Source organism: Hipposideros armiger, unplaced genomic scaffold, assembly GCF_001890085.2.
Source record: "Hipposideros armiger isolate ML-2016 unplaced genomic scaffold, ASM189008v1 scaffold_1256, whole genome shotgun sequence".
In the NCBI taxonomy this organism is placed as follows: domain Eukaryota; kingdom Metazoa; phylum Chordata; class Mammalia; order Chiroptera; family Hipposideridae; genus Hipposideros; species Hipposideros armiger.
In genome coordinates this window covers 13,319-25,956 of record NW_017732606.1, presented here as the reverse complement: position 1 = coordinate 25,956, position 12,638 = coordinate 13,319, and the positions used below count along the sequence as shown (strand labels likewise).

At 51.0% G+C, this 12,638-nt stretch overlaps 1 protein-coding gene across 3 annotated transcripts; it reads left to right on the top strand.

The window, feature by feature from the left end:
- The first annotated feature begins 3,416 nt into the window (after positions 1–3,416).
- On the top strand, positions 3,417–12,075 carry LOC109376999 (E3 ubiquitin-protein ligase TRIM38-like). Of its 3 annotated transcripts, XM_019633198.1 has the most exons (8): positions 3,417–3,487; positions 4,701–4,744; positions 4,821–5,230; positions 7,142–7,237; positions 9,046–9,276; positions 10,201–10,223; positions 10,316–10,428; positions 10,667–12,075. In XM_019633198.1, the coding sequence occupies exons 3-8, from the start codon at positions 4,829–4,831 to the stop codon at positions 11,188–11,190; spliced, it is 1,389 nt and encodes a 462-aa protein (XP_019488743.1). In that variant the 5' UTR covers positions 3,417–3,487; positions 4,701–4,744; positions 4,821–4,828; the 3' UTR covers positions 11,191–12,075. The 3 variants fall into 3 exon arrangements, with proteins under 3 accessions (XP_019488743.1, XP_019488742.1, XP_019488741.1); XM_019633197.1 differs by having other exon boundaries at positions 4,701–5,230; XM_019633196.1 differs by lacking the exon at positions 3,417–3,487 and having other exon boundaries at positions 4,588–4,744.
- The last annotated feature ends 563 nt before the right edge of the window (positions 12,076–12,638 follow it).

The following is a 12,638-nucleotide window of genomic DNA, read 5'->3' as shown; positions in this document are numbered from 1 at the left end:
TTCAGTGTGGTTTCTGATTCCCAATTGCACCTGGGCTGACACCCTGCCAGGCCCTCTCACTTCTCACTCTAGGAAGTCACTGTGAACACATGACCTGACACCCACCTGCTCTCCATGTCGGCTTGTTTCAGCGTCCCCCCTCTTCGTGAAGGGAACTGCTTGCTCCAGTTAAAAACTCTGCTATCGTCCTTGACTGTGCTACCGCTCTCATCCCCACATCTAAGCAGTTGTTTCCACCTCGTAATCATCTCGTACACCATCGCTTTCTCTCCAAGTTCACTGCTGCTCTCCTGATACATCGTCTTTCCCAGTATCACGGTCACTTCTTCCTGCCTCCAGTTCCACCTGGCTCAGTCCCGTCCCGCCACTGCTAAATTCTGGATGTGTGCTTCTGAACTAGTAGCGAATGCAGCACAAGGAACATGCAATAGAATTCTACTCTTCTCTACCTCAGTCCCTCCTGGGTGACCTCACCTAGTCTCGTGGCTTTAAGTACCATCCATATACCACTGACTCCCAAATTTATAGCTCCATCTCAGCTCAACTATTTTCTTCCCAAAATGTGTTGAAGAAAAAACAGAAGCAACGTATAATTATGCCATACATGAAGAAATTTAGCAGCCATTCAAACTTTTTAACAAAGTAAAATAGAGCTTCCCCTCCCTCTCTCTCTCTCACCCCCTCTCTCTCTGCATGCACACCCCAGGGAAAGGCCATGTGAGGACATAACCAGGAAGGGGACCGTCACCAAGAACCCACCATAGTGGCGCCCTGAATTCAGACTCCTGGCCTCCAGAACTCTGACAAAAAAAATGTTAGTCGTTTAAGCCAAAAAAACAAAAAACAAAAACAAAAAGTCAAGTTGGAATTAAAGGTAACCATTTAAACACAATGTAGATAGCAAATATTAATAGCAAATACCCAGAAGGACAAACACTTAATACCATATTAGTGAAAACCAAGAACTAAAGAGGAAGCCTGCTAACATTATTATTCAACTTCACTTTGGGAATTCTTAGCAAATGTACTACAAAAAGAAAATTAAATGCTTGGTATTCACATTAAGAACAACAAAAAAATGAAATTATTTATTTGCTGATGACTAGGAAAAACTCAAGAAACTCTAATGAGTAAAGAAAGTAGAATTGTAGAAATCGTCAACTTAGCTGGATACAATATATCAGTACATTTCTTCCTTCTGAGCAGTAAGACCTGAATAAAGGAAATGAGAAGACTGTTCCATTCACAATAGGAACAAGGTTATAAATTAATAAGAAATAGAATTAATAAAGGTGCATGATTTCTATGGTGAAGTCAGTAGAAAAGAATAGGAGTATAGAAACAGTTCCTACTGTAAAAGAATTTAATGAATAACCAGATGGTATATTTCAGTTTAGTGGGAGAAATGGATGGATAGAATCGGGAAAATGGCGACATCTCACGTGGGAAGAGGGGTCACAGATGCCAAAACGTACTTAGGAGACACAGATGTTAGAATTTTCCGAGAAGACTTAAAGGAGCTATTTTTTTTAAAATGCCCCCACAATTGTAATTGCTCTCAAATGACTGAAAAGATGCAAAATCTAGGAAAGAAAGAGATGTAAAAAAGAACCAAATGGAAATTTCAGAATTGAAAGAAAACTAACGCAGTGGTCCCTAGTTTATTTAACATGTTACTATGCATGCAATTTGCATCATGTTTTTCTATCATAAATATACCCCTACAAACACGTGTCTTTAAAGGAGGCTTGGTGACCCACTGGCTGTGTGTCTCCAGTTTCCTGCATCCCAGACTCACAGGGCCAAGCCCAGCCTCACTGATTAGAGGGGGTGCATTTCCTACAGGGGGTAGGGAAGGGGCAGCCCCTACTGGTCTCTCCCTGTGCCCACCTTCAGGGAACATACCTCTGGCAGCTCATCACAACCCCTGTCACCTTGTAAAACCTGCAGCTGCCTGCATGGCACGGTGCCTCCTTCATGTCACAGGACACAGGTGCTAGGTGGGCAGCTGGCATGGCACAGAGCCCGTCATGATGTGGTGCTTTTGTTACTAGAGGTCCTTTGTTTTCTTCTTGGCTTTCACTTGCTTCCTTTTCCTGATCCTTTCACAGGACACATTTGGGATGAGCTGCACCTGGGTCCAGTGTCACAGCCACAGAGATGAAGGGCGTGGGCATCTATTGTACAAGGAGCCCTCACCGGCTCAGGGACTGGGCGGCTGTGTTCACTGTCTGCGTGCAGGCTGCGTCAGGCGTGCCCTGTGCAGGGTCTGCCCACAGGACATGCCAGGGCACCAGGTGGCACCGGCTGGCACCGTGGCAGAGGCTCTGTAGGCTCCTGGGAGGGGGCAGTGCTGATGAGGCTCCCGTGTGGGTGGGAAGAGAGGATCCTGTTACACAATTTTGCCTCCAGCCTGAGCTGCCGCCCAGCAGGACAGTGGCTGGGACAAAGAACTGCCAGGCCCCTCTGTGCTGCCCTGAGCACAGCTTTCCACAGGAACGCCAGGGTCAGCACCTCACAGGCCAGGCGAGGGGAACATCGTTGGTCCCAAGCAGCTGGCAGGGTCCACGCCTGATTTCTGCTCATAGTTGAGCCTACCTGACTGGCCCCTCGGCCACTGCAGATATTATTTCCTGTGTGAACATCTGTCATACGTGTATTTATTGTAAGTGCATCTTACACCTGTGGCTACACATGTGACAAGCTCTTACTTTGAGGTGGTCATCTGGTTTCCCCATAAATCACAGCCCTGAACTGGGCAGGGACAATCCTTCGGCTCCTATGTGAACAGGAGAGGCAGGAGCTGAGTCACAGTTCTTGCCCCCAAGCTCACAGCCCTTTCTGCACTGGACTCAGAGCAGAGTGTTGGCCCTGGGGTCCCAGCTGGGTCATCTGTGGCTCCTGGCTACTTGCTGACCATTGCTGAGTGTCCTGGGAAGTATCTAAACCATGCAGAGGGACATGGGGGGACATGAGACACAGCAACAGGACCAGAGGACAGAGACAGGCTGAATCCATTCCTGTGACCCCAGTAGGTCCTACAATCCCCTTCTTACCACCCCCTTCAGAGCGGTTATTAAAAAGTAAGCAACCTCAAAATAGCAAACCAGAACACCTTTGAGGGCTGATGGATCACAAGGGGGTTGGGTGACAAAAGCAGAAAAGTCTCACGTCCTACTCTGTGAGCGGCACAGGCTTCCTGACCCCCGACATCGTGCTGGGGTCACAATGTGGCTTCCTGGTGATCAATCTGTCCCTTACTCATCGCTGTAAGAAGGATATTTCCCGACTTTCTGCCCCCCATTCAGTACTAGCTGAGTGCAAAAGATTGTGGCAGTTCACTGGTGTCCGCCCCACCCCACAGGCCCCAACACCTCAAGTTTCGTTTCTGAGTTTCCTCCAGTCTGAGTTAACTTCCTGGTCTTGCTCATCGGAAGTGGCAGCTCCCCGGGACTCCAGCTTGTGTGTGACCCTCTGCAGTGTCCAGGTAGTGGGAAAGGGCCGGGCCAGGGCATGTGGGGGGACACGACAGCTGGGGGTGGAGGCAGGTGGCAGGGAGGGTGCCTCCTGGAGCTGAAAGTCAGGACATGGCCTGGGCAGTCACTGTCACCATGTCTGCTTTCACTTCCCCAGGCCATGTTCAGACAAATCTCAGGGGATCAAGGATGTGGGGGGAGCGCAGGCCCAGCAGGGTGCCCAGGTCCTCAGGAGGGGTACAGCTCCTCTGCCACAGAGGAGCCCACTGTCCCTGGGAATCACCCACCATGGAGTGGCCTCCAGGCAACATTCTCTGGGCCTGAGCCACGGGCCCTGCTTGTGAGAGGAAATAGAGGCCCCAGTAACTGTTGTCGAATCTTGTTTCTAATATCCCCATTGTCAGTTCCCTCTCTCACCTGCTTGGTGTGGGCAGGGGTGCAGGGCTGGGGTCCCCAAGCACACCCCTTGATCCTGGTGCCTCCTCCCCTGTCTGCTTGGCGGGTGCTGGAGACACTGTCACTCCCTCATCCTCAGCTCTCTTTCCCTCCATCAGGGAAGATCACAGACATGACAAACACATCCATCTCGTGGCCTGTCTACCTCCACTGTCACCCTACTGGGGTCCCCATGATACTATTACCCTGGTGCCTCTGTTTTTGTGGGGTGGGGGTGGGGGTGCAAGCAACATGATCGTCTGATGAAATCCTCCGTGAACCACCAGTCACCTAACTGTCACCACCGGTTGTAGAGACATAATTCAGGAGCTAATTATTCTCCAGGTTGATCAGGAAAGGAAGGTTCACAGCCCTCGATGAGTTCTCTCTCTCTCTCTTGCTCTCTCTCTCACTCTCTCTCTCTCTCTCTCTCTCTCTCTCTCTCTCTCTCTCTCTCTCTCTCTNGGAAGGTTCACAGCCCTCGATGAGTTCTCTCTCTCTCTCTCTCTCTCTCTCTCTCTCTCTCTCTCTCTCTCTCTCTCTCTCTGTCTCTGTCTCTCTATCTCTGTCTGTCTCTCTCTTTCTCGGCACTTCATCCAGAAAACTTGCAGTAGTGATGGAAGATTCTATGTCTGGACTGTCCTGTCATGATGGGGGTGTGGCTAGTGCAACTGAGAAGCTGAACTTTGGATCCGATGTTGTTCTGATAAATGGAAGTGGCCACACGATGGTCACAGCACTGCCCCATGTCATGCCCCTTCTGAGTCCCAGTTCATTTCCTCTGCCTAGAGAGAAGACCACGGGACCTGGGGGGCAGTGGCACCACAGCCCAGGTACGACTGCTTCTGTCCCTGTGGGGGTTCTGGCGGCTCCCTCTCTGCCTCTGGGTCTGATTCTGGAGGTTTTCAGGAGAAGCCATGACCTCAGCCACAGACACCAAGAGGATGAGGGAGGAAGCCACCTGCTCCATCTGCCTGAGCCTGATGACTGAGCCGCAGAGCATCAGCTGTGGACACAGCTTCTGCCAGCGGTGCATAGAGGGCTTCCTGGACAACCAGCAGCCAAATCTGCGCCAGCACCCCTGTCCCCAGTGCCGGGCTCCATTCAACAGGACAAGCCTGCGGCCTAACAAGCAGCTGGGGAACCTCATTGAGGCCATGAAGAAGCTGGACCTGGAGATGATGTGCAAGGAGCACGGGGAGAAGCTGCACCTGTTCTGCGAGGACGATGGTCAGCTCATCTGCTGGTGCTGTGAGCGGTCATCCCAGCACAAGGGGCACAACACCACACTCGTGGAGGACGCATGCTCAGGCTACAAGGTGAGCATGGGGGCTCAAGATGGGGCTTCGGCGGTCCCCACTGTCATTGCTCCCCAAACCTGAGGTCACCCAGCTGGACCCCCGAGCCTGCATCCTGAAGGATGGCTTTTCCCATCTCCCTTTTCAGCAAGATGGCTGAGGGTGATTCCTCCCTGGTCAAGTCCCGAGTGTCCAACCTGAGCTTATGTGACCATGTGTGTGATGGTCAGACTCGTCCCTGTCCACTCTCATGCCCAGGACCCTCTCCCAGCTCTAGGACAAAGTCCCCAAACCCACACCCACACACTCTACTGCCTCACACTGTGTGTGAGATTCCAGGCACCACAGGGGACAAAGACACCACGTTTCAGGCGTCCCGCAGACAAACCAGGGAAGACAGACCAGCAGAAAAACCAGCCTGGAGGCTCCTGATGTGGGGAGTGGGGGTGATTCCTGAAGGCCACACAAAAATTCACCATGTACAGAAGTGTGGAGGGAAGTGAGGGTGACCCAAGCTGAGGGCACCACAGGGCAAAGGCACATTCATGGGAGCTGTGCTGATTGGCCATACCTGAGAGGCAGGTACCAGCTCAGGTCCAAGTCCTGCCCAGAGTGGTCCTGGCCTCGGAGGCTTCCATGTGCAGAGTGAAGGTGACACTGAGAAGAGCCTCCTGGCAGTGACACCATAGAAGGAATGTCAAGGAGAAGATTCTGATCATTTCTGTAAGAGGGAGGAGGGGCGGTTTGGAGAAAGACTCAGGAAGGGGGTGAAGGAGGTGGAAATCGCCCTGAGGAAGCTGACCCTGGCTGTAGGGGCGTGGGCTGAGGACACTGTCCTGCTGCCTTACTCCCTGTCTGCTCTGCCCAGATCTGAGGAAATTGTTCCCATGCAGATATCCTATTCCGACCTCTCATGAGGTGGAGGTGGTCTTCTATCACAGTACTTGGCCGTCCATCAGGACATGTGCCTGGGCAGCCCTTCCTCAAACTCCAGGGCAGCTCATACAGGAATGAAGGTGTTTCCTACCAGGTAGCTGGAAAAGCAACAGCACAGGGGACGATGCTGAGCCTCAGGAGTCGGACTGCTGGGTTTCAAATCTTAGCTCTGCCCCTGACGCGATGGGTAACTCTCAGCCAGTTATTTAGTGTCTGCGTTTCCCCATCTGTAAATGGGGACAACAGAAGCCCTTTGCTAACAAGCATCACGGCCCTTTCTTGCCAGCACCGGGCACTTGGTGAGTGTGCTGGTGGGTGACAGAGGACAGGACCTTGGTCTTTCAGTTTGAAGCTTGACTAGCAATCTGGTTAGGCTACAAACTTCTTTCCATAAGAATATGAGAAATTATTTTGAAAAAGAACCTGAAAGCTTGATATGGACACTAATGCATTTTAAATTGGCTTCATGGGACCATCCTTCAAAAGGTACCAGAGCGCCCCTCCTCCACGAACTCCTTCTAACAGTGTCACCTGGTGCCCTGACTCACCAAACACACCCAGTGTGCCACTGTGTGCCAGAGCACCGGCCATGTCCGGGTCAGCACGCTGTTCTATCAAATATTCTCTCAGATGATTATCATGCTCTGTGCCACGTCTCCCTGGCAGGATGGGCGTGGAGGGTTGACCTCAGCAGGTGACGTTAGGCTCACAGTCCAACCATCTCCTGGCTGTACCCCTTGGGCAAGTCACAGAACCCCTTCCTCAGCCTCAGTTTCTGCATCACTGAATGACGTCAGAGCCCTACCGGTGCTCAGGGGTGTCAAGAGTGTCAGATATATCCCTGCACATACAGCCCTCAGCAGGCTCCTCACACAGTGTGAGGACTCAGTAAACATCCAGCGTGATCCCAACAGTCTCAGATGGCTAGGGTCCCCCTCGGTGCCCAGTGAGGAGCTGCCAAACTGAATCGACTTTGTTCACCCCATTTTCCTCCAGGAACTGCTCCAGGAAGCTGTGACAAATTTGAGAGAACTGGAAAAGGAGTGTAGGAATCGGAAAGAGTTCATGACAAAACAAATAACCGAATGGAACGTAAGAATTGGGGTGTACTGATCTCAAGCTCTTTTCCCCCATAGAGCTTAGGCAGAGGGGTGGATTGGGCACATGGGGTTGGTTCCCACTAAACCAGACCAGACAGGTGGAACCCCAACAAGAAGTCCTGATTCAAGCTTATCCCCTTCATTGTCTCCATCTTTGAGAATCTGTCTCCTACCCTTCGGCCTGTCAGTAATCATTGGCTTGGATTCCCGACCCCTCAGTCAGAAGAGGCAGCGTGGGTACATCTGTTCACCTAGAGCCATCCTCAGTGGGTTTCAGATTTTCAGCACCTCCAAGGAACTTCCTAGTCTGAAGACCTCAACCTCAGCACCTTGGCACATTTACCACCACACAGGTGCCACTCTCGGCCTCACAGGCTCAGGAACCAATGCAGGTGGACAGTCACTGACTCATCTCATGTCTGATAAAGGATGCATGTTTTATTTATAAGGACAATCACGTCTGCTGCAAGAGCCTACACCCTTAACACAGCAGGCTCTGTGTCTCTATTTCCATGGTCAGACATGCATTCCTTCATGGAAACCGTTACATGACCCATCACTGGCTGGCCGGCGAGCCATCATGCCTAGGTCACAGGTCTCTCCCCACCTCTGCCCTGACGGACGTTAGCTGTGACTTCTCAGAGGACACTGCTACTCCCCTCATTTTTGAGATCATGTTCGGGGCAGGGCCTTGATCATAACTAATGGAAACACCATCCATGACCTTCTACCCCAACATCACGGTCACTGAAACACCACGCAAACCACAAAAGCACTAGTGGAAATTGCAATTCTGCGTCTCCCAAAATAAAAGCTGAGTCCTACCACATACCTCATTTGGTTTAGGTCAGTTATACACATAGGGATGATCACATGCACCCCGGGCTGGTGGTAAATATGTCCAGTTACCTGGAATAAAAGCCTGCCATCCAGACATCCCCCACTGAGAAACTGGAACCCTCCTACTGGCCTCACTGTCCTAACGTCCAGTCTTGGTGTGATGCTCACTACAAGCTATTATTCCAAAAAATTTCCTCACACTCAGGCCAACCTTCACATCCTCATCAAGACTCCTTTCATGTTTGTAACAGATTATTGGCCTCAGCCCTAGCCCCCTGGTTACATTATCCAGTGCTCCTGCCCCTCCTGGCACCTGCCTTTTGGCTGAAAAACAAGGAAACAAATCAGGTGACCACAGAGGTCCATGACCCTGTCTCCTGCATTTGAGTGCCTCCCAGCTGTGACTGCAGCACAGACCTGGGGACATTCTTCCAGCTCGATGGCTCACGTGCAAATAATTTCATCACAGTTGAGCAAACTTTCTCTGGTATGTGCATGTGCGTTAAAATATCCATAACACAAAATCTATCATTTTCACCATTTTTAACTGCCAGGTTCAGTGGCATTAAGTACTTTTATACTTTTGTGCAGCCATCACCAAGGTCCATCTCCAGAGCTTTTCTTCATCCCAAACAAACTCTGTCCCCATTGAACTCCAACTCCCCACCCCATCCTCCCAGCTCCTAGCAACCTCTATTCTTCTTTCAGTCTCTATGATGTGACCACTTTAGCTCATTCGCTTAAGTGAGATCACACAGCCCGCGTCCCTTTGTGTCTGGCTCATTTCACTCGGATTTCCTTCTTCGGAGCCCATCCATGTGGTAGCACGTGTCAGAATCCCGTCCTTTTAATGGCTGAAGAATATTCCGCTATTTCTGTGCCCCACACTTTGTTGATCACTCAACTGTCTCTGGTCACACGGGTTGTCCCATCCTTCTGAACACCCTTTTTCTACTCCAGACAAAGGTGGAGCTTCAGAGACAGAAAATCCAGGATGACTTCAAGGAGCTGCACAACTTCCTGCAGGAGGAAGAGAAGTCCTTCCTGTGGAGACTGGAGAAGGAGAACGAGCAGACTCTGGAGGCTCTGAGGGACAGCGAGGCCAGTCTGGAGCGCAAGAGACGTGAACTCGAGAGTCACATCCAGCGCCTGGAGGACAGGTGTCAAGACTCAGCCCAGAAGCTGCTGCAGGTGAGGCTGGGCACTCAGAGGAAGGAAAGGAGGGGTGTGATCCTAAGCGATGAAGGGGACAATGGTGAGGCAGGGTGGGGAGACAGCTGAGCCTGCCTGCCTCTCTCAAAGGTGGCACATCAGGTGGGGACTTGGAAGTGGCCTGTCTTTAGATGCAGATCAATGACTGCGAGGTGGCTTCACTAGTGTATAAGCTTCCTTACGTGAATCAGAACAACATGCCCCCTCCGGATGCGTATGTGGAGTTGCTCGGCCGAAGAGACCTTGGGGTCATTTCTATTCCCATTTGCCCCATCCATGTGCCCAGAACCCTGGCATCAGTCTCCTGAAATACTCGTCCAGGTGATGTGGGTGGGGAGGCGGGGCAGCCAACATGAACGGGAACCTTTGCCCTGATTTGCTTACAACAGCCCTGGTGCCCATGCTCTTAGGGGACTTGTTAGGATGCAGCCCCCCTGGCTGTTTATTTCAGTTCCACTAACAGGGCTGCAGGTCATCCCCTGTGGCTGCGAGCATAGTGTGACCGCTCCACCACCACCTGCTGCCACCACCATGGTGGCCCAGCCTCGGGGCAGCTCTCTGACGACTGGTCTCTAATACGGGTTCACTCGGAAGGAAGTTAGGTGAATGAGAGCCAGTGCTGCCCGAGGGAGCATGGGGTGACCAGCTGGCCCTGCTCCCCAAGCAGCCCACAAGCTCCACAGCCTCAGCAGGACGATGGAGACTCAGGTGGACCCACATCCCACCGTGATGCACACCCCGGGCTGGGGTGGGCACCGTCCCTTCTGGGCACCCACGATGCCCAAGGCCGGGCCCCTGTCTTCGTTCCTTTGGAAGGAATGTTCCTAGAGAGCACACCCACCTGCCAGGCTCCCTGGAATCCTGATGTCCCCACACTCACCTTTCGTCTTTGTTTCTGTGCAGGACGTGAAGGGCACTTTGAGCAGGTGAGTGTTGTAGGAATGTAGGAGGAAGGGCATGGGGACACAGAGCTGATGGGACGCACCACTAAGAAGTGTCCGGCCTCCATTTTTTCCAGGAGCTGGGCTGTGAAGCTAGACACACCATACGCCCCACCTTTAAAGATTCAGACTGTCTGCGATGTTTCTGAGCTTTACTTTGATGTGACGAAGCTGTTGAGGGGCTATCAAGGTACGTGAGGGCGTTCTCCAAGAACAGAGAACACACATGCTCATTCCATCCCTCACCAATCCATGGGACAGATGTGATCATTCTTACTTCTATGTCACAAAAGTGAGGCTCTTGGGGTGACCTGCCCGGGATCACACAGCTGGTCAGCAACAACATTCAGATCAGAGAACAGGCTTGTTTTACTTCAAATTAATTGTGTTCTCTGTGACTAAACCATGTGTTTTATTTTCCCTTTCAGTCAACGTGACTCTGGATCCAGAGACAGCTCATCGGGAACTAATCCTGTCTGAGCGTCAGAGACAAGTGACTTGGGAGCCCTTCCAGAATAATGTGCATGATTCTCCTAGGAGATTTACCACCTACTGCTGTGTCCTGGGCCGTCAGGGCTTCACCTCTGGACGACATTACTTTGAAGTGTATGTGGAAGGAGGAACTCAGTGGGAGCTAGGTGTTTGTATGGAAAACGTGCAGAGGGACACTTACACAAAGCCGAAGCCCCAGTCAGGGTTCTGGGCCATCAGACTGTGTACCAAGGTCAACTACATAGCGCTGACGTGCCCCCCCACCCCCCTTCCCATGCGGGAGCGGCCTCTGCTTGTGGGGGTTTTCCTGGACTATGAGGCGGGAGCCGTCTCCTTTTACAACATGACCACAGACTCCCACATCTTCACCTTTCCCAGGGCCTCCTTCTGGGGCAAGCTGAGGCCCTATTTCCGGGTTTATCCCTCTTCTCCTCTGTTCCTGCCTCCCCAATATGAGTAAACAAAGGCACAGTCTCCTTCTTGGCTTCACCAGCATCCAGAAAATAACATGAATCCTGTGAGGAGGAATTTTGGTCTGTTTTCTTCCCGCCATTTCCTTGTACCTACAACAGTGAAGGCGGAGCCTCTGGTGGGTCCCTAATAATCTGCATTGAGTGAACAGCCCAAAGGACTGTGAAACAACACAGCTGGTCAGTCTGGAGGTTAGCAAGATAGTAGCAGTGACCAGACCTTGTCCTCTCCATCCCCTTCCATGGGGTCAGAGCTCTGATTTCCGACAGTCCTTGGGTGACCAGCAGGGTGACCCAGAGGTCAGGTCTGAGTCCTCCCAGTGTGTTTCACGCTATGTGAACTCTTGTGGGGATGAGGGGAAGCTGCAAGTCTCGGCCCACAGCAGGAAATCCACAGAGCAGTGACTCCTGTGCACACTGATGTTTGGTGAACAGCCTGAGTCATAGTTCTGGGTGGTGGTGAGTGCAGAGGCTGTCGGCCTGACGGAAACCAAGCCAAGTGTGAGAGAAGATGGAGACTGGGCTTAGAGTGAGATGCTGCGAAGGGGGAGGAGATGAAGAGGCAAAATGAAGTTTGCTGGGGGACACAGTCCTGGAATAGAAGCTGATGTTCTCCAGACTGTGCTGGCACTACTATCTTGTAATATTTCTAATACCAGTCAATAGCTGTTGTAATGGTTGTTGGCCGTGTAGATTACGATTTAGATACAAACCTCAACTATACATTGGTTGCTTGGAAAAGTATATTACATGTCACACCTAAATCATCAGGATCAGTTGGCTAGTGACAGGACCATGATGAAGTCAACAAAACATGCACAACGTTACTGATGACTAAAACGTGTCAAAACATCGCTGAACATTATGATAGTTTACAGTTGATATAAAATGTTATTTTTGTCGATGTTGCAGTTCTCTGACTTTCTTTCTCTATGGACAAGAGAAATGAAACAAGAAAATTGCATGAGTCGGAGGCATAGTGGGCCTCCACCTCCATCAGAGGGAGACATGGCAGAGGTCAGGCTATCACCCACTCTCCCCAGTGGCATAAGTTCTCCTCGCCACAATGATAGAAACTGGGTGTAACTCAAAAGTGAAGAGTAGCGGAACACACCACCCCTCATATGTCACTTGGGCATAACATCTATATTGAGCAGAAGGCAGTTGAGAAAAAACAAATACAAGAAAACCTCATTGTCCTCCCCTATTAGCCTAAAAGGAGGACATGAAGTTAATTGCCAGAGACAACTCTACACCCTTATCAACCCAGAGACAGCATCAGAGGGACCTACAGAACGAACCTTATGAAAACCAGCCCTTATTTAATATTACTTTTCCCATATCAGTCTTCACACATTTGCAATCTAGGAAGTAATTTTCTGTTCTCTCTTCACCTCTCTAAAATTCCTGTTTTTTGTTACGATGCTGTGTATGCAAA